This window comes from Callithrix jacchus, chromosome 12 (genome assembly GCF_049354715.1).
Source record: "Callithrix jacchus isolate 240 chromosome 12, calJac240_pri, whole genome shotgun sequence".
NCBI classification, from domain to species: domain Eukaryota; kingdom Metazoa; phylum Chordata; class Mammalia; order Primates; family Cebidae; genus Callithrix; species Callithrix jacchus.
In genome coordinates, this window is record NC_133513.1 from 86,296,507 (window position 1) to 86,322,614 (window position 26,108).

Here is a 26,108-nt window from a genome sequence, read left to right on the forward strand (position 1 = left end):
AGTCTCGCTCTGTTGCCCAGGCTGGAGTGCAGTGGCATGCTCTTGGCTCACTGCAACCTTCGCTTCCCAGGTGCAAGCAATTCTCCTGTCTCAGCCGCCCAAGTAGCTGGAATTACAGGTGCCTGCCACTACACCCAGCTAATTTTTGTATTTTTAGAAGAGATGACGTTTCACCATGTTGGCCAGGCCGGTCTGGAATTCCTGACAGGTGATCCACCCACCTCAGTCACCCAAAGTGCTAAGATTACCGGCATGAACCACCGCCCCCAGCCAATACTTAGGTTTCTTAAGACCCAACCTTAAGAAAGACAATTAGAAGATAGAATGGGCAACTGGGAGAGGCCTGATTATATGGCAGAGGGGAGAAGGGGTGAAGGTGGTAGGAGCGGGGCTGGCTGGATCTTAGGCCACAGACATACTTTTCCATCTCCAGCTTCCTCATTTACAGAAAAAACAGACTGCAATGGTGTGATGGAAATGTGTGGGACAGGGGCAGGTGACTGGCTTTCATTACTAACCAGAGGACAGCTTAGATACGTCACTCTTGCTGGGCCTCAGTTTCCTTATCTCTAACAGGACTGGACTGCCCAGTGGTCCTCCACAGTGGCACCTGGGGCACATTCAGAGCTTGTGTGTGTATCTGCCAACCTTGAAATATCTGTCTTCCTGGGATGGAAAGTTTATTAAAAAATTTGGAAGGACTCACCCTTTTTACAAGAAAGCATTATATATCATTGTTCAGAATGCAAAATTTATATGCATTTTAGTTACAATAACTAACACTTGATAACATATAATGAGTAACATGTAATGAGTTACTCATTACATGTTATCAAGTGTGCAAACGTTGCCAAGTGTGCAAACTCTACATGAGCCTCACAATAACCTAACGTGGTATTAGTATTCCCATTCTATAGATGAAAAATCTGGGGTAGGGGGAGTAAATAAGCCACCTGAAGATCTGTTATTAAGTAGTGATAAAAGATCTCCATTCCCTCTTTCCCCCACAAAAAATACGGACTCATTACAAGTTGCTTGAGGATCTACATCCAGACCCTTGGAGTTTCTTTAGTGTAGTCTGAAGGACACATGCCAAAATAATCTCCAAAGGCCAGCTCTGACACTTTTAAATCTATTTTAGCTAAATCCGTTCACAAAAGGCTTGGTACATCCGGTGCCCCTGAAGGATGAAGGAGGTAGGGGAGGCCCTGCGGGGGCTTGAGGAATTCGCTAGGTGGGTTTTCAGGCTTCTGGGTGTGCTTTCAAATGGCCAGAGGGCGTGAGGCTTCCGCCTCGGCCGCCACCTCCCCGCCCAGCTGTGGTGTTTGCTGCCGGCCTTGCCCGGCATTTCCTCGTTCCCGCGCGCCCCGGGCACAGCTCCCTGTACCCAGCGCCAGCGCTCCCCAGACCGGAGGTGGCCGGAGGGGAGATGTCGCAACCGCCTCCCTCTCTCTTTCCCCGCCTTGGCACTCAGTCGCCTCCCAGATGAGCACTCTCTCAGACAGCTGCTGCCCGCCGGGACCCGGGAATGTACTCTGAATGCGCGCGGGCGGTGGGCGACGCGCCCCTGCGCAGCCTGGAGAGAGCCAACCGCACCCGCTTCCCCTTCTTCTCCGACGTCAAGAAAGACCACCGGCTTGTGCTGACCGCGGTGGAGACAACCGTGCTGGCGCTCATCTTTGCAGTGTCGCTGCTGGGCAACGTGTGTGCCCTGGTGCTAGTTGCGCGCCGGCGACGCCGCGGCGCGACCGCCTGCCTGATGCTCAACCTGTTCTGCGCAGACCTGCTCTTCATCAGCGCGATCCCGCTGGTGCTGGCCGTGCGCTGGACCGAGGCCTGGCTGCTGGGCCCCGTCGCTTGCCACCTGCTCTTCTACGTGATGACCTTGAGCGGCAGCGTCACCATCCTCACGCTGGCCGCGGTCAGCCTGGAGCGCATGGTGTGCATCGTGCGCCTGCAGCGCGGCGTGCAGGGTCCTGGGCGACGGGCGCAGGCAGCGCTGCTGGCGCTTATCTGGGGCTACTCGGCGCTCGCCGCTCTGCCTCTCTGCGTATTCTTCCGAGTCGTCCCGCAACGGCTTCCCGGCACCGACCAGGTGAGCGCCCCGCTGTGAGCACCGGGCGGGTGTCCTGAGCGGGCTGGGAACTGGTGCCCCGACGGAAGCTGGGATGAGGATGATCAACAACAATAGGCCATTTGTTGTACTTAATCGTTGTGCCAAACCTTGTGCCCAGCGCTGTGAAGTTTAATATCCTAAATCTTACTACAGCGCTGTGCACATGCCCTCTTAAATGCTCTAAGTGGACTCCCCCAAATTCTTGCAAAATGCAATGACTATTGCGAGGTTAACGAGTGGTTTAGGAGCCAGATGGAACTTTGGGGATTGAGGGTGGCTGATCACATTGTATTGGATTATGATTCCTCGGCGTTATTATCACATCCATTTCACAGAGAAGCAGAGGCACACAGAGGCATATACTTGCCCAGAATATTTTACCCATAATTCGAGGAGGAGTTGAACTCCTGTCCACAAGTTTCCGTGCCGGTTGGGTTATGGTCCAGCTTTGCAAGCGCGTGCGGGCAGGCGCGTGAGACCCAGGGACCCCAGACGCAATGCTGTCTCTAGGGGACTTGTGACGCAATTTCCTTCCGGGGTCTTCAGTTTTTTCAGCTGCAAAACGGAAGGATTACACTAGACTTCCCAGGTGTCCTGGGCGCCTGAAATGTGCAGGTTACAGAGGCTGGGCCGACAGCTCTATTTTGCGTAGCGGATTCACCATTGTCATTATTACGTCACAGGGGTGGAAGTGACCATATCTGAATAAGGTTCTGCGATTAGTGCAGGACATTGGTTCCCCTCGAATCCCACGGTCCAGAATCCCGAACTCGGGTCTTTTTCTCTTGCCGCTTTGCCCAGTGATTGCAGGGTTCGCGCGCCGAGATCTACCTGGGAGAGCAGACCTAGACGCAGAGTCACGGTGGAGGGCAGTGGCCGCCGTCTGGCCGTCTTCCCAGTGTGTTTGGTTCTCCGTGCCTCGCGGAGAGGTGTAGGGACAGGATTTAGGCCTGTGTGCTCTGAGCTCAGTCTCCAGGAGCACCTGGCTGGGTTCTTGGCCTCCCCTTCCCTACTGGAGTCACGGGTTTTCTGCCCCTTCACCCCCTACCCTTCAGCTCCCTCCCCACCTAGGAGTGAGTATGGGGCACCCTGAGTAATCCTGGCACAAACAGAAATCACAGTCCCAAACAGAGACCTTCTTAGTGGTCAGAGAAGGGAGTAGAGAGGGAGAAATGACATGTCACCAGGGGAAGGCTTGGTTATGGAGATGGACACAGCCCACCGGGGACACCTCCTTGGTATGTGACACTCCAGAACCTGGGACAGAGAGATGGAGCTTCTCTGGGAATTTCCCCAGACCAGTCTCTCACACAGCCCTTCTTTTGGGGGGTAGGAGGGATGCAGTCTGCATCCTGTATCCTGTGTGAGGTTTTTTTTTTTTTTTTTTTAACATAAATCAAACTTAAACACTTGTTTCTAATGCTCATGAAATACATTGTAGGGTGTTTGTTTGTTTATGGCCTTGAGTGGCTAACGGACAGGAGCCTGTCAATTAGTCATTCTAATTAGTAATTAGTAGCAATTAGTCATTACTAATAGTCAGACCTGTGGCACCTGATCAAATAACATGTAAGCTTGTGGCCATGTCCACTCAAGTGGGACCCAGAGAAGCCAGGATTGGCTGAGGTAGACCAAGGATCTGGCCTAGTGGACAGGCTTGTTCTCAGCCCCCACACACCTCAGAATCAAGGTGGGCCACACAGATGCTTCTAAAAGCATGGTCAGTTGGTGGCTGAGGTTCTGCCATCAGTTTCTTTGATTTTTTAAAAGTTATTCTCTTGCTGAACTACAATATTTCTATATCTCCCACAGAACTTGAGGGATTTCACCTAATTTTCTTTCTTATGGGAGAAAATGATGTTCTGGGAATTAAAGACCAGGTAGAATGTATCTTGAAGGTATCTTAAGTTTTCAGATGTGTATTTTGTGCCTCTCCCTTTATTCATTGGTTTCCAGTATAATCCTAATTAATTGGCAAATTAGATTAAAAAATAAGACTCTTGTCACTTCCCAGCCAAAGCCCAGATTAAAACCGTGTGCTGACAGGAACACAGGTGATTGTTTGGGTGAGAAGGCCTTGGCATATGTGAGGCCTTCCACATCTTGGCCGCTTTGTACTGCATGCCTGTTAGGGAATCTGGGTGTGGGGAGAGCCCTCTGCAGTGCTTCCAGATGGCCACAATTGTGTTGGCTGGGTACACAGACCCCCCTCGTTTTAATGATGAAACACTTCCTTGGTTTCAAGAGCCTTTGGAGAGGGATTTGGGCAAAGGCACTGGGAGAGAATGAGCCTGAATGTGCACTGGGGGCCAGGTAAGTTAGTTACCCGCAGGAGGCCTACTCACTGAAATTAGTAAAGGTGAGGTGGGGAAGCTTGAAATTAAAAAAAAAAGCCTGGGCACGGTGGCTCACACCTGTAATCCTAGCACTTTGGGAGGACAAGACGGGTGGATCACTTGAGGTCAGGAGTTGGAGACCATCCTAGCCAACATGGTGAAACCCTGTCTCTACTATAAATACAAAAATTAGCTGGGTGTGGTGGCACACACCTGTAGTCTCAGCTACTTGGGAGGCTGAGGCAGGAGAATCGTTTGAACCTGGGAGGCGGAGGTTGCAGTGAGCCAAGATGGCACCACTGCACTCCAGCCTGGCCAGCAGAGCAAGACTCCACCTCTAAATAAATAAATAAATAAATAAATGGGACAGTCCTTTCTGTCTCTCCATCTTCTTTGTCTTCTTTTTTATCTGCTGCCACCTCCATTATGTCACACACACACATACACACGTGGGTGCACGTGAGCTCACACACACACAGACTTTCACACCTACCTGTCCAGAAGCCCAACAAACAAAGAACCCCCAATTTTTAAAGGGTTGTTGCCTGAGCATATAGGAAACATCCCATTTTATAGGTTCAGCAGTTGAAGGAAGAAGTTGAGAAGAAGAGACAAAAAAAAAATGGGGGAGTGTAGTCATGAAAAGAAAAAAGCAACAGGAAGATCTGGTCTAGACTGACGGAGTCTCACATTTAAAATTAGCAAAGGCTTGTTTTCTCAACCCCCATATTCCCAGCTTTCTGCTTGTAGATTCTGCCTGGTCCATTCCACTTGGAGACTAAATATGGAGGTTTTGGCGGGGGGATATTTTCCTAACCCAAACCACAGGCTGAGAGAATCTACCAAGCCTAAGCACACACTGGCTCCCTCTCCCCAGGGAGCGCTGGCCAGGGAAACTGCCCCTTAGAGCTTCTGCCGACCTGAGAGCCCTCCTGAAACAGAAACTCAGTCTCTTGTCCATGTGAGCAGTGGGTGCCCAGCAGTCCATGGTAATCAGACTCTAAAACTGAAGGGAAGATCAAGTGATAAATATCCTAGAAATGGGAGACAACTTGGTATTTGGAGTGGGCGTTGGTGTCAACTGTTCTGTTTAGATCCCATCTCTGCCATTCGGGAGCTTCGTGACGGAATGCATGCTGTCTCACCTCTCAATACCTCCCTTTCCTCTTCTGCAAAATGGACATGATTACAGTATCAACCAACGTGACAGGATTGCCATGGGGACTCATGCTCAGTAAATGGGCCAACACCTGGCGTGTACACAGTTAAGCACGTAAGAATTGCTAGCTATTATTAGTTTTCTTATCTTTGAATATAAACATTTTAAACATTCTTCAAACAGTATAATTCTTCTGATTGCTGCAAAATAACAGACTGCCGTTTTCAGAAGATGGGCACATCCTGGCAACGCTGACATTTCAGCAAGGTCAGCTCACCCTGCTTCAGCAGGATTCCAGCCTGTGTGTGCTGTGGCCCTGACCGGGCGGTGACCCACATCAGCAGGTGGAGAAGACTGTCTACCCTGGTCAGAATGTGCTGCCCATTCATTCTGCAAGCATTTACTCAGCGCCCTTCCCCTCTCACCCCTGCCACAAATCACCCAAATCCACCTCCTTCTCTTCAAGGAAGAGCACACAGATGGTCCTAGATTCTGGCCTAATTGGACCCACACAGTCACCCCACAACTAGATATTCTTTGGTTTATATTCTAAAGGAGGAAGTGCCTAAAGTCACAGAATGGGGAAAGATGGAACCAGAATTCTGCCCCACTCTGCTGGGTCCCTCTGGCTGCCGTCACCCTTGGGTGTATACCTCCTTGGGGCACTTGATCCCACTGCCCCACCCCACCCTAATTTAACCAGGCTAGTAATGTGAACCTTCTCATGTCTGCTGGGTGTGGATTGTCTGAGGAAACAGTGTGCTTGCCTTTGTTTCAGTTAGAGAATATTTTTAATATATAAGAAAGGAAACATCTCTTGTGTTGATTTGTTTTTTCTTTTTTTGCTGGGAAGCTGAAGAGAGTAAATATCCAACTAGGACTCCTAGTTTTGTTGTTTTTTTGAGAAGGAGTCTTGCTCTGTTGCCCAGGCTGGAGTGCAGTGGCAGTCTCAGCTCACTGCAACCTCCACCTCCCAGGTTCAAGCAATTTTCCTGCCTCAGCCTCCTGACTAGCTGGGATTACAGGCATGTGCCACCACACCTGGCCAGGTTTGTATTTTTAGTAGAGATGGGGGTTTCACCATGTTGGCCAGGTTGGTCTCGAATTCCTGACCTCATGATCTGCCCACCTCGGCCTCCCAAAGTGCTGGGATTATAGACGTGAGCCACTGTGTTCAGCCAGATTCCTAGTTTTTAAAAATGATCTTGAAGTCTTCCACATTGATGGCAGAGGTGAGGTAGGAGCAAGGATTTACCAAGGGTCTCCAGAGGTACTGCAGGAGGAATCATCAGAGAGGCTGATGGGAAAACAGCTGGAATAAGGCAGTGTTTGCAAGTAAGTCAGCCAGTGTGGGTAGGGTCAGCATTTCAGCGGTCCCTGTAGACAGATGTCCCCATCCTCAAGGGGAGTCTTCTTAGAAAATCTGGTTTGGCAGTTTTTTCCTGAACACCTAAGGCGTATCAGACAGAATTCTAGGAGCTGGGATGCTGGCTGGAAAAAGGCAGACTTGGTCCCCGCCCTTAGTAACACACTTCAGTGGGGAATCCAGACAGGGAAGGGGACAATTGCACAAGCTGTGGAGAGCTGTGGAAGAGTCTCTGCTGGGTGTGGGAAGTCCGGGAAGCTACTGGAAGCTGGTAGTGTCCCCACTTAGTGTGGAGATGAGAGGAAGCAAGCCGGGCAAGGGGATGGAGGCCAGGAGGGCATCGTAGGCAGAGGAAAGGGCCCACGTGGAGGCTAAAGGAGCAGTGACTGCTGTTCTGAACCTTGCAAGGGGTTCTCCACCACGCTGTGTAGAGCATGAGGGGCAGTGGGGGCAAAAGACAGTGCTGGAAGGGTTGGCAGGGGAGAGTGGGAGAAGGGCCAGAGTTGTCTGGTAGGAAGTTTGGACTTAGTGGTGATGGCCTGGTCTTGGTGAGGGTTGGGGGGCAGGCCAGTGAAAATGTGGTAGGACAGGGCAGGGTGGCTCACACATGTGATCCCAGCACTTTGGGAGGCCTAAGCAGGCGAATCACCTGAGGTCAGGAGTTTGAGACCAGCCTGATGAACATGGAGAAACTCCATCTCTACTAGAAATACAAAAACCTAGCTGGGTGTGGTGGTACATGCTTGTAATCCCAGCTACTCGGGAGGCTGAGGCAGGAGAATTGCTTGAACCTGGGAGGCGGGGGTTGTGTAAGCCGAGACTGTGCTATTGCACTCTAGCCTGGGCAATAAGAGCAAGACTCAGTCTCAAAAAAAAAAAGTGATAGGTGGGTGAGTTGGTGGCTATTAAGGAGGAACTTAGAGATTCCTTCTGAGTGGGGAGGAGGAGGTAGGCAGAAGGCCAGTGCTTGGGTTTCTGTCAACTTGTAGAATGGCGGCCCTGTGCCCTGATGCGGGCAGTGCAGGAATCAGGTGGAACCATTTGGGGGTGGGTTCTTCAAAGCTTAATTTGCCTGTGAGGTCTCCTGCTGAGATGTCCTCTTGGCTGTTGGGTGAGTCTGGGGTTCAGGAAAGCATGGAGCTGAAAAGGGTCAATTGGAGCTTTACCTGCAAAAGGAGCAGTGGAAATGGGTGAGATGGCCAGGGAGAAGTGGAGATCAGGATGAGGCAGAACACATTTGGGGATCCAAGTCACACTTACCCTTCACTGTGAGCGGCCTCCCACCTTCATCCCTTCTGGCCTGACACCTGAGCTCTGGCCTCCCTGTGCCCTCGGACGGATGCGGTCCTCCCAGGCATAGCAGAAACAACCCCTCCTGGGTGGATCTTCCCTCCCTGGTCCTCTGAAGCTCTCTGGGCACTTCCAGCTGCCTGTCCTGTCCTGAAATGTCCTAGTGCTTCTCTCCCTCCCTCGCTCCTGGAGGACAGGGCCAGCGCCTCGCTCATCCTCCCTGTGGCTTCGCTGTGGTCAGCCACCACGTCTGGAGTCAGGTGGTTGAGCAAATGAATTAAAGAAGACTACTGTTGACTCTGGCAGTTCTGCCTCTGTAAGTCAGTAACAAAGTAGGCCTGCCACTTTTGTTTTTCAAGTTCCCTTTTTAAAATCAGGAGACACTTCACATGTGCGGAAAAAGTACAGAGAATATGATAGGATTCATGTCCCCACCTTCCAGACTTGACATGCTGCCCAACTCCTCTGCAAGTCACAGCCTGCGGGAGAATATCTAGAATCTAATGGACTTAAGCCAAATGGATTTTCCCACAGAAACCAAGTTATGACACCAACTTGGATCTCTGTAATGGCGCCTGTATTTTATTTTTTAATGAGACCAGACAGTGTGTTTAATCGATAGTACCTTATACAACCTTCTACAGAGCATCTCAATCCATCATTTAGGCCCCCAGGCCAGCAGCACTGCCTCTCAGTTCATGTGTGGGTGTGCTGGGCATAGGTCTTATCTTACTTCCTTATCATACTCCCTGAGCAAGAGCCATAAATCAAAAGGTCAAAAAGCATCTTTATGAAAGTCATGGAATTTGGAAGCTTCCTGGGACAGTTTCATTTTCTCTGTTGAAAAATAACTGGTAAAGTTGGCAGGACTGTCTTGGTGTTCTGTGTTTCATGTTTGATCATCATTTCACTTATAAATGAACTTTTTTCTCTTATAAAAGTAATATAGGCACATCAAGGAAAACCAGGAAATTCAGATAAGCCACAAGAATAAAAACACTTGAGAGTCCTTTCTAGACATAGACACTTCACTTTCGGGATTGTATCCTTCTATTTTTTTGTTATTTGTGTGTGTGTGTGCATGTGAGCTTGTGTGTGTAAAAGAGATTGTGTGTGTGTGTGTGTTGGATGGCCATATACTCATTCACACATACACATTCTCTTCAACACACTAGGGTCATAGAAGCACATGGTTTAGGGACCTACTTTTTTTCTTTCACTCCTACTGTAGAGAGAACGCCATGCTCTGTCATTATACCTTCTACAAAAGTCTTGCTAAACCTGGAGAGATTTTGGTAGACACTCTGGAAAAGGCTTTTGGAAAGAGTTGGGAGTCTTAAGAAATGGTCTGGGCATCTTCTGTTTTTCCATTGTCCCTTAAATTTTTTCTACCACAAGAATAGTAATTAGAGACCAAGTCACATTCAGGGCTGGAATCCGTTTCTTCTGATTGGTGCTTCAGCATATCTGCTCATATGTATTGCCACTGCTCTCTTGGAATGAGGGGTCCATGGTGGGCAGAGGTCTGAGCACAAAATAGGGCAGGGTGGATTATCTAGAGAGCAATGGTAGGCTCACTGCCAGTAATCAGAAGATCTTTGAAAGAAATAGGTTTCTGGCCACCATGGTAGCTCATGCCTGTAATCCCATCACTTTGGGAGGCTGAGGTGCTGAATCATGAGGTCAGGAGATTGAGACCATCTTGGCCAACATAGTGAAACCCCCTCTCTACTAAAAATACAAAAATTAGCTGTGCATGGTGGTGCATGCCTGTAGTCTTAGCTACTCAGGATGCTGAGGCAGGAGAATTGCTAGAACCTGGGAGGCGGAGGCTGCAGTGGGCTGAGATCACTCCACTGCACTCCAGCCTGGTGACAGAGCAAGACTCCATCTAAAAAAAAGGAAAAAGAAAGAAAGAAACAGGTTTGTTTCCAATCACCAAAATGTGGAAAGATTGAATAAACCTCCCCCCACCACATGTTCACACCAGCCCAGTCTTGATTCACTGTTAAAAATTTTCTGCCTTTGCCTAGTAGAGCTTTCAATGAATGTTGGTCAAGTGAATGAATGAATGGTACTTTGGATGACAATACTACTCCTAGACATTGATGAGGATGCTTTGGCCCTTCAAAATCAATAATGTTGTTTTTTTCACACAGCATGTGCTCTTAAAAATCTGTTCTGTATGTATGAGTTAGGGCCAGTTGTTTTCTAAACAGTTTTGTTTTTGTAGTCAAGTGGGCATAGGAAATTATATGTGGGAAGTTAGTATATACACACACACAGGGTCTGTTTTCATTGACTTATTCATTCACTGGATGAAATGTTGCAGAAACTATTAGTAACTATATCAGTTACTAAGGTCCCCATGTCTTCTTGCAGTTAGTGTTAAACATTTGAATCAATACAAAGTAGTGAGAGCAGCAAGATCACAAACCGTCACACACTTCTGCCGTGTTCCATTGGTTTTACGTCTTGAACTGCCTGGGAGTAAAGGCTGATCTTCGCCTTGGGGCTCTAGATGGCCAGGTTGGTGCAGCTTGACACACTTTAGACACCTGAGCACCCCCAATATGAATGCTTACTGCCTTAGCACAAACCCTGTGGCCTTCAACTTAGACAGTGTGACCACGGAAGCCTTGTTCCAGTTTTGGTATGTTTGTTATGTAGCATGTCCTTTCCGATCTATGTAACCTTTCAGGGGTCAGTTTTCTCCTTTGTAAAATGGCAGCTTGGAAGAGAAGGCTCAAAAGCCCTTTGCATGTCAGCCCAGGGAAGTGGAAAGATCACAGCAGGGAACTGGCTCTAGCTCTTACCACAAATCTCAGAATTTGCGGTCGGAGAACACCTAAGAATTCCTGCCAGACACGGCACTCCAGCCTGGGCAACAAAGTGAGACGCTGCCTCACAAAAAAAAAAAAAAAAAAAAAAGCAAAGGACGTAAGACAGACACAGAGACTTGACAGGATTATTTTACTAATCTGGATTTAAGCCTTGAATCTGCTGCTTACTTACTGAGGCTCAGTTGTTGTCCTTGGAGAATGGGAATCATAATCATAGTTATTCTGAGGGCCAGGGGCAAGCACTTTGTAAGTGGGATTGTGGTGGGCGGTGGGAGGGATTTCGGGATTCACTGTCATGCTAGTTCTGCAACCGGGAAATGCAACTGTGTAAGTGTAAGGAAACCCTCAATAAGACTGAGCCAGAGGCCAATAAGAAGCCAGCATTTACATGATGTTCTTTTCCTTTTTGGAACTAGGAAATTCCGATTTGCACACTGATGTGGCCCACTGTTCCTGGAGAGATCTCGTGGGATGTGTCTTTTGTTACTTTGAACTTCTTGGTGCCAGGACTGGTCATTGTGATCAGTTACTCCAAAATTTTACAGGTATGTTTGCTTCAAGTGCTGCAACTGAACGTCACTCAGGCTTGGGGTTGTTTCTGATAGAATCTTAGATTTTGCAGTCGGAGAACACCTAAGACTTCGCGCCAGCCCAATCTTGACTCACTGCCCAGGTCTACGACACTGAGGAAGGAGAGTTTGTTTTTTAAGTTATATCTTTGTGATGATTGTTTTGCTCTTCACTAAAGCAATGGAAGGTTATTACAAAAAAATCAATTAAAATGAAGGCAGACACGGGAATGGATAACACAGAAGCTGAAAACTTAATCTACCTTCTTAACAGCTCAAGATGTACTTTTTCAGGTCATTTTTCTTATAAAGTTATGTATATGTCATGTATACTGTGTGTGTATTTGATGAACTACATGAAATTGCAGGTTAAAATGGTCAGATGGTTATCTGACACTGTTCAGTGTTCTTTTCAGATATGAGAGTATACTCTCTGCTCTGTAACTCCTTTTTTCGCCTACCTTCATATCTGTCTGAATCATTCCTATATCTCTAGCTCATTATTTTTAGTGGCTACAGATGTGACTTCATTTATTTTATGGTCTTTTGGGCTGTGTCCATTGTTTCCCCATCACAAACACTGCAGTGATGAAGAATGTATACTTTTAAAAACGTTTTATTGTAGTATCATATATATATATATATAAAGCACAGTGACCATAGGTGTAGGCTCACAAACTGCACGCATCCATGAAAGCAGCTCCCAGATAGAGAAATTGAATATTACCAGAAGTCCCTGCTATTGTCTTCCGGTGGCTACTCCACCCACCCCCAGGGAATGTCCATTTCAAATGTACACTGAAACAGGAAATGATCTCTACCTTCAAAACAAATATGTACAGGCACATAAAAAAGACAGGTCAGCCTGTTTCGTCTACCTCTTAAGGTAGCCACTTTGTGTGTAAGTTGCCCGCCCAGGCAAACAGCACGGGCACATCCACGTTTATCTCCATTGTAGAAGGTTTAATGCAAGGCTCTTGAATGCTCATGGAGGTTTACGGTTGTTAAGCCTTGGTTTTACAGCATATAATGTGTGGGTCAATTGGCAAGCAGGCATATTGAAGTGGTGTCCTGTAGGGCCTGCTCCCCATCTGGCCACTTTTAGGGCCCTTTCTTTCCAGCTGAGGATCTGTAACCTCTTAGATACTCAGAACCCGTAGCCAGGCCAACTTCCATCTAGGTCTGCTAATCCCTCGGTCCTGTGGGAGATGGCCTCTCCATGTCACTCATTAGACTCTTGCCCACCGATGACTTGTGACCACTAAAGTGACACCAGCCTAGAGCTTGTTCAAGTGTAGGAGGCAGATTCAGGCCTGGAGTTAAGGTCAGAACAGTGCTTGCAGCATGACCAGGCATATGATAGTGCTATATAAGTGTTAGCTATTATCATTAAGTTAAAAGGAAAGAAGTAAAAAGGAAAAGGGGCCGGGCGCGGTGGCTCAAGCCTGTAATCCCAGCACTTTGGGAGGCCGAGGCGGGTGGATCACGAGGGCAAAAGATCGAGACCATCCTGGTCAACATGGTGAAACTCCATCTCTACTAAAAATACAAAAAATTAGCTGGGCACGGTGGCACGTGCCTGTAATCCCAGCTACTCAGGAGGCTGAGGCAGGAGAATTGCCTGAACCCAGGAGGCGGAGGTTGCGGTGAGCCGAGATCACGCCATTGCACTCCAGCCTGGGTAACAAGAGCGAAAACTCCGTCTCAAAAAAAAAAAGAAAAAGGAAGAGAAATGTACAACTTATTTAACAAATATTTACACAGTGTTGACCATGTGCCAGGAACTAACTCTTTAATTCTGATAAGAATGACAGATGAAGAAACCCAGGCACAGGGAGGTTAAGTAACTTACCCAAGGTAACACAGCTTGTAAGTGGCAATATCAGCATTTAAATTCAGGCAGTCTGACCCTAGAGTGCCAGTGCATTAATTCCTCAGACATTTGTTAAGGGCCTGCTCTGTGCAAAGTGCTAGGAGGAAAAAAGGTGGGCTGAAAGCGAGTAGGACACATTCTCTATCCAGAAGGAGTTTTGACATAAAAGGGGAAGAGGGAGGAGACAGACAAGGGTGCTGATATTGCAAGCAGAGAAACTGAACACAAGGTGGAATGATACTGAGACTCCGCAAACGCGTTGCAAACTGTTAAATGCTACACAAACCTAAGGGACGAATAAGGGGTATTAGAAAGAAGAGCAGGCCAGGCGCAGTGACTCACGCCTGTAATCCCAGCACTTTGGGAGGCTGAGGTGGGTGGGTCACCTGAGGTCACCTGGGGTCACCAACCCCGCCAACATGATGAAAGCCCATCTCTACTAATAATACAAAAATCACCTGGGCATGGTGGCAGGTGCCTGTAATCCCAGCTACTTAGGAGGCTGAGGCAGGAGAATGGCTTGAACCTGGGAGGTGGAGGCTGCAGTGAGCCAAGATTGCATCACTGCACTCCAGCTTGGGCAACAAAATGAGAATCTGTCTCAAAAAACAAACAAACAAACAAATAAACAGAGCAAAAGACCATGAAGACAGACACAGAGACTTGACAGTGTTATTTTAATAATCTAGGTTTGAGTCTTGAATCTGCCACCTACTTGCTGTGTGGCCTTGACCAGGTTAGTTACCATCTCTGGACCTTGGTTTCCTCAACTGCAAAATGGCAATCACAATCCCAGCAGTGTAGAGTTGTGAGGCATGGAGGAGATGCTACTGATGGGACAGAGAGTCATGCCTGCCTGTAGCAGGCGGTGAATAAATTATGACGGTTGTTATTTGTTAGGCAACACTTCTCTTCCAACCCTTGTCTCAGAGTATGCTGGGAAAAGGTGCCACTAAGATTTGCGAGAGAATAAACAACAGCCCAGATTTGGAGCACATCAAGAACAAAGAATTGATGCTACAGCGGGGCTTGCTGGAAGGGGTAGCAGCCTTTGATATCCTTCCTGGAGGTCTCACTCCTGAGCCCCTTAGGGGCCAAGAGGGCTCTGTCTGCCCCTTTTCACTCGTACCTCAAGCTTCTCAGCTGCCTGCTGAGGGAAGAATGATTTTCCACTCCGCCATCCCCACCCGCCACATCTTTTTCTCAAGGCCAGGTTCCACTTGGAAAAATTCTGAGACCTGAAGAGTTGGGGCAGTTGTCCTTCTGGCCACCCACCTCTAAACCGCAGTTTACTCTCGAAACACCTTGTTTCTAAACCCACAGCCAGCCTTCACTTCTCCCCATCACAGACCTCAGAACAGCTCCTGGATACAAGAGCTGTCATGACTCATGGTGCTGTGAAAGGGCACTCTGAGTAACAGGTCAAAGATGTAACTCATCCTATCACCACCCTCACCTTAAGGCCTGTTGTGATCTGGCCCTGCTGGCTTTCTCACCTGCAGATTTCACTCTCCCTTGTGTCCATACTGGCCTTGAGGCTGTTCTCCAAACAGGCCCCTACACTGCTGCCCCAGGGCCTTTGCACTGGCCACTTCTTCTGGATCTCTCTTCTCCAGATTTCTGCATGGGCCACTTCCTGCTTCATTTAGGTCTTTACTCAAAAAGCTCTTCACCAAAAAGTCTCCCCATCAATCTCCAGTCCCTATCCTGATTTATTTCTCTTCAAACATTTACTGCATCTGTCTTATTCAATTTACAACAGTCACCTGTCTTGCCCACTACAATGCAAGCTTCATGAGGCAGAGATTTTGTTTTGTTCCCTCTATATTCCTATGCCTAGATCAGAGCCTGGCTCATTCATTGTAGGGGCTCAATAAATATTTGTTGAATGAATGAGGCATGAGCCTTGGATCAATCACATTGAAAGGATCTACAGGGTCGTCTCTTCTGGGACAGTGGGAAAATTACTGGATGAAGGGACCTAAGACAGGAGTTCTAATCCAGGCTTTATCACTGTATGACCTTGGGCAAGTCTCTTAAGTAATGTGAACCTCAGTTTCTGCAGGAGCCAGATATGTGTCAGTGGATTAACACAATAAAAATAAAGAGCAGATATGATGTTTTTAAAATCACAATTTTAATGTAAATGTCACTTAAAAAATTACTTTCCACCTTATTAGCAAAATTCACTGCTGCCCATTTCCCAGGAGGACTTTGACATTTGTCCGCACTTCCTACCGTGAGTTTGCCAGGCTGATAACTTGGAAGCAGGCAAGCTACACCAGGTGGATGGAGTATCTGGGCAGGGCCTTAGCTTGCATCTCCTCCCCGTGAAGATATACATAACTCAGAGATACTGAGTCAGCTTTTCTGTCCAAGCTCTTTCTGTGAAGCTTGATTTTACACAACTCTGTAAAATCAGTTGAACATCAATGTTAATTAGCCATAGTAGCAGGCAATCCACAAATAGTTTGAAGCCATGGGACACATAACCACAGCCCTATCAGTCCCACTTCTCACCTGTCACTAGTACCTGTAATCCAGGTCTCACCTCCAGGCTTGAGAAGTGGCTTTTTTTCATATCACCCTGATCTCCTATTGCTCTAAAGCAGTGTGTCTCCTAGAATGTTCTGAAAAGTGTCATGGGAATGTTAGGCGTTGGAAAAGGTTTAGGAAATGCTGGATAGGCTAGATGGCATTCTTTGCTGCAGGACTTCTCAGAACCTTTATTATGCCATTATACTTTGAGGACATCCCACACAGTAATAGAATAGGTAGCAGTGCTCAACGTGACTACAGAACCCCCTTTTTCTCCACAGAGCATCTCTCTGCACTGCTGCTCCATGGAATGCCCTTTGGGAAACCCTGCTCTAAAGTCTCCACCCTTCTTCCTGGTTCTGACCTGGGCAAAGATTCAGAGCAGGCTTTGCCCTGGCTCTTTCCTTGCCACCCACCCTTCAGGGGCTGCTTCATGTGCTTGGGGCAGTGGCCTTATTCACCCTTCTGCCCTCCCTGCTTCCTCTTTCCTTGTGAGTCAGATATGCTATACATCTTCAGTTATTTTTTCCAATCAACAGTTTTCCCAAGGGAATAACCTCCCAGCGACTCCTAAGTGCCTTCAGATCAGGCTGTCACCACTGTTTGGGGCTTGGTTGATGTCATCGCCCAGCAACTGTTGCCATAGCAACCGAGATGCCTCTACCCTTTTGTAACAGTATATGTTTATTGATCCCCCTCTCATTGCCCACATACGCACCAGAATGGAAAAGCAGCGTGGGCAGAGCTGCCTTGCTTATTGCTGTGTGTCCAGCACCTACAAGAGTGCTTAGCACATAGCAGGGGCTTATAAATATTTGTAGAATGAGTGAGTCTATGGCTTGCAGATGGAAAACCCTCAGCCTGTCTCAGAGCTTAGCTGAGAAACAAAACCTGTTTCCACTGAATATGAAGTGTTAGGCAGTGAACACAAAGCCCTTTCTCCATACCTGGCCTTTCTCCATTCCTCAGCTTTGGGGGCCTATGTGCTGGTTGTGGAAAGGAAGGTGGAATCTCTGGAAAGATGGAAACTTTTGTCCAGTGATTCTAGATGAGAGGCTGTTGACTGACCAAGCAGCCCCCAAAGGAGAATCAACCTTCAGGGGCCCAACTTTGTCAGTGGGAACATCTTCTACCAATCCCCACCTGTTGGCAGCAGCAGTCTGGTGGCATGGGGTGGCAGAGGAGTGTGAGGAGGGGTGGAGGCTCCCACACTGTCTTCAGAAGCTCATGTGGATGTGGGGGCAGTGAGTCTCAAAAAGGTTCTCTTCAAAGGACTGTGGGGAGCACCAGACTGAGCCTGTTGTCCTGAATGAGCAGTTGTCACACTTTAGTGGTCAAGAATCTGCTGGAGAGTTTAGGAAACTTGCAGATTTCTGGGCCCCACCCAGCCCCACATAATCCGAATGACTGAAGGGGCCCCCAACATTTGCATTTCATGTACCCCATAGCCGTGGACCACATTCCCCAGACGCTGTCCACCTCTGCTGAGCTGCTGGGCCTCAGTGGAGAAGAGCGCTGGCTGGCGCCTGGTGTGGGGTGCGCTCCCCTGCTTGACCTTGAGGCCTCGAGCAAGTCAATTCTCCTCTCAGGGTCTCTTAGTTCCAAAACTGGGGCAACCACAGAACCTATCCCAGAGGCTTGTTCTGAGGATTAGGATTAATCCTCAAAAGTGAATTGAGCATTTAGTTTAATCTAAATGCACATCAAGCATTCTGCCCAGTGCAGGAGACATTTAAAATTCTGGATCCATGTTGACTATTCTTGACATCTAGCAGGGAAGAGGAGGAAGAAAGGAGCCACACTGGGATATAAAACCCCATTTTCCTCCTTACTCCCTACCAGTGGTGGCAACTGTGGTGAGAAGGAGATAGTAGCATCTGTCAGTGCTAAAAAAAGATCCATCCACTTATGCATGTGGCCCATGAGTCAGTCCACTTTGTTTGTCTGTCACCCACAGCCATTGTCAGGCACCTGCTAGGGGCTCTGGGCCACAGAAGACACAGGCATGCCTTGCTTCAGGTCCCATCCCCCAAGGAACCTGTAGTCTGGTGGGGGTCTGTATTAGTCTGTCCTCATACTGCTTTAAAGAACTGCCTAATACTGGATAATTTATAAAGAAAAGAGCTTTAATTGACTTAGTTCCACATGGCTGGGGAGGCCTCAGGAAACTTGCAATCATGGCAGAAAGGGAAGCAAGAACCTTCTTTGCATGGTGGAAGAGAGAGAAAAGAGTCAGCAGGAGCAGGGAAAACTGTCTTATGAAACCATCAGATCTCATGAGAACTCATTCACTATCACAAGAACAGAATGGAGAAAACTGCCCCCATGATCCACCTGGTCTCTCTCTCCACACATGGGGATTACAGGAATTACAGTTGGGATGAGATTTGGGTGGGGACACAGAGCCACACCATATCCGGTCAGAGCCCACACAGTGTATGTCACAAGTGCCGCATGAGTGTCTGAAACAAAATGCTGCAGGATGCCAAGTGGGGCTCAGAGTTCCTGGCATTAGAGTTCAGATTAAAGGCTGGGCAGAAGGATTACCATGGGCAGAGATAGTAGAGAATGGGGAAGAACTGGTTTATAATAAAGGAAATGGGCTGGAATCAGGCTGCCAAGTTGGCTGTCCACTTCTGCAACTTCTCAGCTGAGTACTGGTGGGCAAGTTCCTCAAACTCTTTGAGCCTCTGCTTCCTCATCTGTAAAATGGGATCATCACAGTATATACGTCACAGAATTGTTAGGAGAATTTAAATAGGTAAACTAAGTGATAGGTAAGGGTCTGGCACATAGTAGATGCTCCATAAATGTGAGCCTTCATCAGCATCACTCATCAACATGTATTTTTGCAACACTATACCAGGTACCCCAGGTACATCGTTGACCTTCTTCGGATGGTGTGGGCAACAAGAGGGATGAGGCTGCTGTCAGAATCAGCCCTTGTGGACCCCGCAGCCTGTGCTTAGGCCTGGTGTGACACCCCTACTCAGAGATGACGCCAATTCCTCCACAGCCTGCCCACCTGACACTCTGCCCAGCTGATAGTCTCCTAGATCTAACAGCCAAGCCAGGTTCCTTAGATTAACCAGGTTTCACCTGAACACAAGTTCTAATTTTGATTCTACATAGTGACTTCCAGGCTTGGATGTGCCAATATGGCCTCCAGCATTAGGGCCCGAGGTGGTACCCTGTGTCTCCTGGGCAATCTTCACCCTGCAGAGGGAGGGGAGGGCTGAATAGTGTGGCCACCCCTTTTGATCTTTTGTGATTTGGTTCATCTTTAATCCCAATGAGCTGGATTTTCAGAGATGGGGCCTCTGACCCTGTATTATCGGTGGAGTGACTTTCAATAAGTTACTTAAATTTTTTGAAATTCCATTTCCTCATATAGGAAGTGGGAATAATGATAGTGCAAATCTAAAGAGCAGGTGTGAAGATTAAATGTGACAACTGACAAGTAAATGTGTGGCACAGTGCCCGCCGCGTGGAAGCCTCGGTAAAGCTAGCGTCCAGACGACCGTGAGGCTGCTCACTCAGCATCTGTAGTCCTGGTCTCCACCATCCATAGGTGGACCTAAACTCCTGCACAGAGCAAGCAGCCACATTGAATCATAAAACAAATAACTATCCTTTAGTTAGCTCGTTACAAGCATGTTTTGTTTGTTTGTTTTTTTGAGGCAGGGCCTTACTCTGTCACCCAGGCTGGAGTGTAGTGGTGCAATCTTGGCTCACTGCAGCCTCCACTTCCTGGGGTCAAGCGATTCTCGTGCCTCAGTCTCCCAAGTAGCTGGGATTACAGGCGCCCACCACCACATCCAGCTCTTTTTTTTTTTTTTTTGTATTTTTAGTAGAGACATGATTTCATCATGTTGGCCAGGCTGGTCTTGAACTCCTGATCTCAGGTGATCTGCCCCAGGGACCCCAGGTACATCCGCCTCCCAAAGTGCTGGGATTACAAGCATGAGCCACCACATCCAGCCTAGTTACAAGGATTCCAAAGAGAATATTTTCAGCCATTCTGATCTTGTAGTTAAACTTGCCTGAATTGTGAATGATGTTAATTACCTTTTAATTATTCCCCCTCTTGAGATTCAGGAATCTTGGGGGACACCTGTATAATCTCCTGAAAAAGGAGTGCAGAATCCACTTCTAAGCCCACATAACCAGGGCTGCCTTCACTGCCTGCCATGCCTCTGCTTCACTGCCAGCTCTGCTCATGAATACAAAGTATTAGTGGTCCCAGCAGTTCCACTGGTAGGAATTTATTCTACCAATATGCTCACCTAGGTGTGCAAGGATATGCATGCGGAGTTTCATTCCCCCAGTTGCCACCTCTCAACAGGGACATAAATATAAAATGGTCATTTTCAACGAACGTCACCAGCAGTGCTCTGGCCAGTTCCTCTTTCTTGCTGGGGCAGGGGCGCCTTTAATGACACCTATGTCTGATTTATAGAACTTTCCAGTCACTTTTTGGTTATGCCTTATTTTTTTAATTTTTTTTTGTATTTTTAGTAGAGACAGAGTTTCACAGTCTTAGCCAGGCTGGTCTCAAACTCCTGACCTTGTGATCCGCCCACTTTGGCCCCACAAAGTTCTGGGATTATAGGAGTGAGCCACCGCACCTGGCCATGCCTGCCTATTTTACAATGTCAATCTCGTAGTCCATTCAAAGCTTCCCCTGCCCAAGGCATAGTAGGATGGGTTTGTGGTGCTGGAGCTGGGAGGGGGACAGAGAAAGAGGATGGGGCTGCTCTGCCAGCGGCCTGGTGTCCCACAAGGGCAAGGAACTTGCATGATTGCCCATATGAGGTGGTTACCCCCTTCTGTTGGTCATTGCCTCTAATTTCCCCGTGGCTGGTGGTGGTACCAACAGGCCCTATTGATGAGGGGATCATACTCAAGCAGTACCCACTCCCACCCTTCCCACACTCAGCTTCATTTTCAGGTTGGCTTCCAAGCTGCCCCAGCAAATGAGCAGCCTCCGATCCACCATCCTTCCTTAACCCCTGACTCAGAGGCCTGCAGGCAAGACTAGGATCCATTTTCTCCTGCCCCTGCAAAAGGAAAGGAACCTAGGGTGGAGACCGGTGCTCCTGTCTGCCTGGCCTGCCACACTGGTGTGCCATCTCCCATTCAACAACCTGTAGGGGAGTGATATGGTTTGGCTGTGTCCCCACCCAAATCTCAAATTGAAGTTCCCATAATCCCCACACTTCATGGGAGGAACCCAGTGGGAGGTTATTGAATCATGGGGATGGTTTCCCCCAGGCTATTCTTGTGATAGTTAATTTCTCACGACATCTGTTGGTTTTATAAGGGTCTTCCCCCTTCGCTTGGTCCTCATCTTCTCCTTCCTGCCGCCATGTGAAGGACACATTTGCTTCCCCTTCTGCCATGATTGTAAGTTTCCTGAGGCCTCCCCACCCCTGCAGAACTGTGAGACAATTAAACCTCTTTCCTTTGTAAATTCTCCAGTCTTGGGTATGTCCTTACAGCAGCAGGAGAACACACTAATATAGGGATAGAGGGGAAGAGTATGCACACTGCTACTTCAGCCACTACCTCCCTAAACAAGGCCAAAGAAATAAAACACTCTTCAATAGGGGCTGGATAAATTGCAACCACCATTTATAGAGGATAACAAGAGTCAGGTGCTCTCTCTGTGCAAGTATGGCCCGAGCCACAGTGTGATGCATGGTGTAGGCTCATCTGTGTACCCAACAAAAGAGCAGATGCGTGCAATCCCACAGCCAGGAATAGTGTGTGTGGCAGTGGTACATTTCCAGAAGCCCATATGGGAAAGTACTCACTTTGGTCACCTCTGGGAGTGGAAACAGAGAGAACAGAAGGCTGGAGACCTGATGTTCTTTATTTGCTCCCCATCAGTATAGCATTGTTTGAGTTTGTACCCTGAGTACATTGTGCTTGCAAACAATGAAAGACTCACATCTTTTAAAAATAGACTCTGAGGAGCATGAGTGAAAATGGAGACCAGTTAGGCAGCTGCTGAAGTGGAACAAGGGGATGGGATGTTGGAGGTGAGTGGCATCAGGGAGGGACTGTGAGAAAAAAAATAACAGGGAAGATGTCCCTCTTCTAGACCACCTGATTCAGGCTTTTTACTTCCCCTCATAACTCTGTTTACAGGGTAGGTGATTTTCTGCTTTATTTCTAAGGAGTCTAGCCAGGGGCCCTATTCTCCAGTGCATCCTAAGCTCAGGCACGATAAGTCCCAGAGGCATGCAGCCTTGGTGCCTGGGGGATGGCAGATTCCAACTCCTGGGTCCCTATATCAAAGCCCCCAACATCCCGTAGTCACCTGTGGCTTTTGGTTTTCCACAGATCACAAAGGCATCAAGGAAGAGGCTCACGGTGAGCCTGGCCTATTCGGAAAACCACCAGATTCGCGTGTCCCAGCAGGACTTCCGGCTGTTCCGCACCCTCTTCCTGCTCATGGTCTCCTTCTTCATCATGTGGAGCCCCATCATCATCACCATCCTCCTCATCCTGATCCAGAACTTCAAGCAGGACCTGGTCATCTGGCCATCTCTCTTCTTCTGGGTGGTGGCCTTCACATTTGCTAACTCGGCCCTAAATCCCATCCTCTACAACATGACACTGTGTAGGAATGAGTGGAAGAAGATTTTCTGCTGCTTCTGGTTCCCAGAAAAGGGAGCCATTTTAACAGACACATCTGTCAAAAGAAATGACTTGTCAATTATTTCCAGCTAATTAGTTTTTCTTTATAGGCCGAGTTTCTCATACCTGGCAAGCTGTGGCATGCTTTTAAACAGAGTTCATTTCCAGGACCCTCCACCAGTGTACCCTGCTTTAAGAAAATGAACCTATGCAAACAAACATCTACAGCATCAGCAAATTAAGGGATGATCATCCAGTTTCACAATAAAATTCCTTTATAAAAGGATTTGTTAACTGGGTGTGGTGGCTCACAGCTGTAATTCCAGCATTTTGAGAGGCTGAGGCGGGTGGATCACATGAGATCAGGAGTTTGAGATCAACCTGACCAACATGGTGAAACCCTGTCTCTACCAAAAATACAAAAAAATTAGCTGGGTGTGGTGGTGGGCATCTGTAATCCCAGCTACTTGGGAGGCTGAGGCAGGAGAATCGCTTCAGTCGGGGAGGCAGAGGTTGCAGTGAGCCGTGATTGTGCCATTGCACTCCAACCAGGGCAACAAGAGCGAAACTCTGTCTAAAAAAAAAAAAAAGGATTTGTTATGGGTTCCTTTTAAATGTGAACTTTTTAAGTGTGTTTGTAATATGATCAAATTTAATAAATATTTGTTTATTACTGTTCATTAATCACATCTTCTACATATAAAGCCACACCATAGTGGTTTCTGAAGTGAGTCTTAAAACTGATTCAGGATGTAGATTTCTCTTCTGAAGGATCACAGCCACCCTATCCCCTACCTTGGACTCACAAGCCTTTAGGATCATTCATTAACATCAAGAGCAACTGAAGAATTTTCAAGGAACAATTAAAGGTGACTTACTTTTTTTTCATTTATAAAAAATGCCATGGACCCTTTTAAGAGAATCAGTGTCATGAAATCAGAGAGAAAGTAGAATGACTCTGAAATGTGTGAGAGTGAGTTCAGGAGTGGTTCACTCCTGATCCATTCAGCAAACATGCCTCTTAAGTGCCAGCGGTGGCAGACAGTATTCTTCGTGCTGGGAATACAGTGGTGAACCAGACAGCCATGGGCCTCTCTCGGAGCTTACCTTCAAGTCAGGGGCAGAAAAACTAAATAAAAGTCAATAAATTATATCTATATTCAGATATATAGATGTATTTGAGATGAGACTCTTGCTCTAATGCCCAGGCTGGAGTGCAATGGCACGATCACGACTCACTGCAGCCTCAAATGCCTTGGCTCAAGCAGTCTGCCTGCCTCAGCCTCCCTAGTAGCTGGGATTACAGGCATGAGCCGCCATGCTTGGCTACAAAGCAATACACAGTAGAGCGTCACAGAGTGACTAAGCACCATGAAGAAAATGGGACAGCAGGCTGTGGTAGTGATGGGAATTTAGATCAGGTGGAGAGGGGCCTAAGCAGACTTTTCCGAGGAGTGACATTTGGATCAAAAGGTAAGCGACCAGAAAGGGCAACTGTGTGAATCGGGGGAAGAGGCTTTGCAGAAGAGATGTTAGTGCAAGGAGGCTGACATGCTTGAAGTGAGGGTGGGGTAAGACTCTTGATGGCGCCTCCTCTGCACCTGGCGCTGCCTTAAATACCCAGCTGGGGCCTGTCAGTTGAAGCCAGAAAAAGTACAGGGCTAGATCACATAGGGCCTAGGAGTTTATTCTGTGTTCCAAGCCCCTGGGGGTTTGCAACTGGAGACTGACATGACCTAATGAATGTGTGCCAATGTTACCCTGGCTGCTGTGCAGGGAATAGACTCTGAGGAGCATGAGTGAAAATGGAGACCAGTTAGGCAGCTGCCGAAGTGGAACAAAGGGATGGGATGTTGGAGGTGAGTGGCATCAGGGAGGGACTGTGAGAAATGACTTATAAATATGCTTTGGAAAGGTAAAACAAAGATGATTTATTGACGGAAAGGATGGAATTGATAGAATGTGAGGGAAAGAAAGGGTTCAAGGGTAATACCCTGGTAGTTTAGCCTGCCATTGGTTGGATGGTGAAGCAGGCAACAAAAATGGGGGAGCCTGGGAATAGATTAGGGGTGGGGAAGCCAAGAGTTTCATGTGGAGCTCATAAGTTTGAAATCCCAGTGACCTGTTCAAATTGAATAGGCAGTTGGATGCAGAGAGATGTGGAGCTTAGGCCTGGAGACACACATTACTTGGAGATATAAATGGTGTTTATAGGCCTATGGTTTTATAAAATACCCCTTGGAGAGATAGAGAGAAACCAGAGTCAAAGACTGAAGCCAGGGACACTCCACCACCTGGAGACTGGGCCAATGGCTGGAATGCACAGCAGCACAGGGCCTGTGTATAGTAGGTGTTCAACTGATCTTTGTTGCTGAGGAAATCGGCACCAGCAGTTGTGACTGCTTGAGCAGTTTCTGGAGCAGCTTGCTTCTGAAGTCAGATTCATGGCAATCACAAGCCCAAGGACAAATGAACAGAGATGTTTGCTCACTTTATTTAATAGATTTGATCAATTAAACCTGTTTCTGGATGTGATGTGTGGCTGTCTTATTGAAGTGGCATCGCCATCTAGGATGAATACCCAGGGTTTGTCATCTTGCACCAAAAGGATTAAGGACATGGACATACATCGGTGAATTAAGGAGCAGAAAATTTAACAGGCAGAAGAAAGGATAAAGGAAAGCAGCTTTTTCTTGTGAAACAGAGGCATATGAAAAAGGAAAAGCAGCAGACCATAGCACATTTTATAGGCAGGCTTGAGGAGGTGGAGTCTGATTTACATAGGGCTCACCGATTGGTTTGACCAGGTGTGGCATTTACATAGGGCGCTGGGAAGGCTGGTTGCCCCACCCAAATCTTATTATGCAAAGAGATTTCCAGCCACCATTTTGAACATGCCTAGTCCCAGGTAGTACATTCCTATGGGTAAAACTGCTGGCCTTCACCCATGCAAGCTTCCAACTTCCTTGCCTATGTCTGCAGCTCGATTTTACAGGCTGCTCTTTGTTAGAAAAGAAAATGATTTGGGAGCTGCTTTTCATTAAGAGGAAAACCTTACCAAGGACTTCCGTACCCTCACTATCTGCCTAATAAGTATTTTCTTTTTGACTCCTATATCATTATGGTTCTCTGAGGCTGTCAAACTGAAGCTGTGGAGCAAGGCTCTGACAGCCTGTGGTTCCATGATAGCGGAAGGCAAAGCTCTCCCATGCACATCACCGGTCTCCTCTGTCTTTGGTGGAGAACACTAGTATGGGGCACCCAGGAGCCTTCCATGGTCTCTGGATATCCCAACACCCAGGCAGAGATCTGTGACCCTTTCCTCACTCCCAGTGCATTTCATAAGACATCAGCCTGGCATCACCAGCTTCAG

The 26,108-nt window shown here is 47.7% G+C and overlaps 1 protein-coding gene across 1 annotated transcript; it reads left to right on the top strand.

The window, feature by feature from the left end:
• The first annotated feature begins 1,346 nt into the window (after window positions 1-1,346).
• Window positions 1,347-25,270, top strand: FFAR4 (free fatty acid receptor 4). The gene is made up of 3 exons (XM_009009990.5): window positions 1,347-2,095; window positions 11,527-11,655; window positions 22,439-25,270. The coding sequence occupies exons 1-3, from the start codon at window positions 1,529-1,531 to the stop codon at window positions 22,826-22,828; spliced, it is 1,086 nt and encodes a 361-aa protein (XP_009008238.1). The 5' UTR covers window positions 1,347-1,528; the 3' UTR covers window positions 22,829-25,270.
• Window positions 25,271-26,108: the final 838 nt, after the last annotated feature.

Bases quoted from the DNA above. Each gene is read 5' to 3' on its own strand.
- FFAR4 (XM_009009990.5), top strand. From the start codon at position 1,529: ATGTACTCTGAATGCGCGCGGGCGGTGGGCGACGCGCCCCTGCGCAGC. The intron at 2,096-11,526 runs GTGAGCGCCCCG...TTTTGGAACTAG, and splicing joins GGCTTCCCGGCACCGACCAG to GAAATTCCGATTTGCACACT. The intron at 11,656-22,438 runs GTATGTTTGCTT...GGTTTTCCACAG, and splicing joins GTTACTCCAAAATTTTACAG to ATCACAAAGGCATCAAGGAA.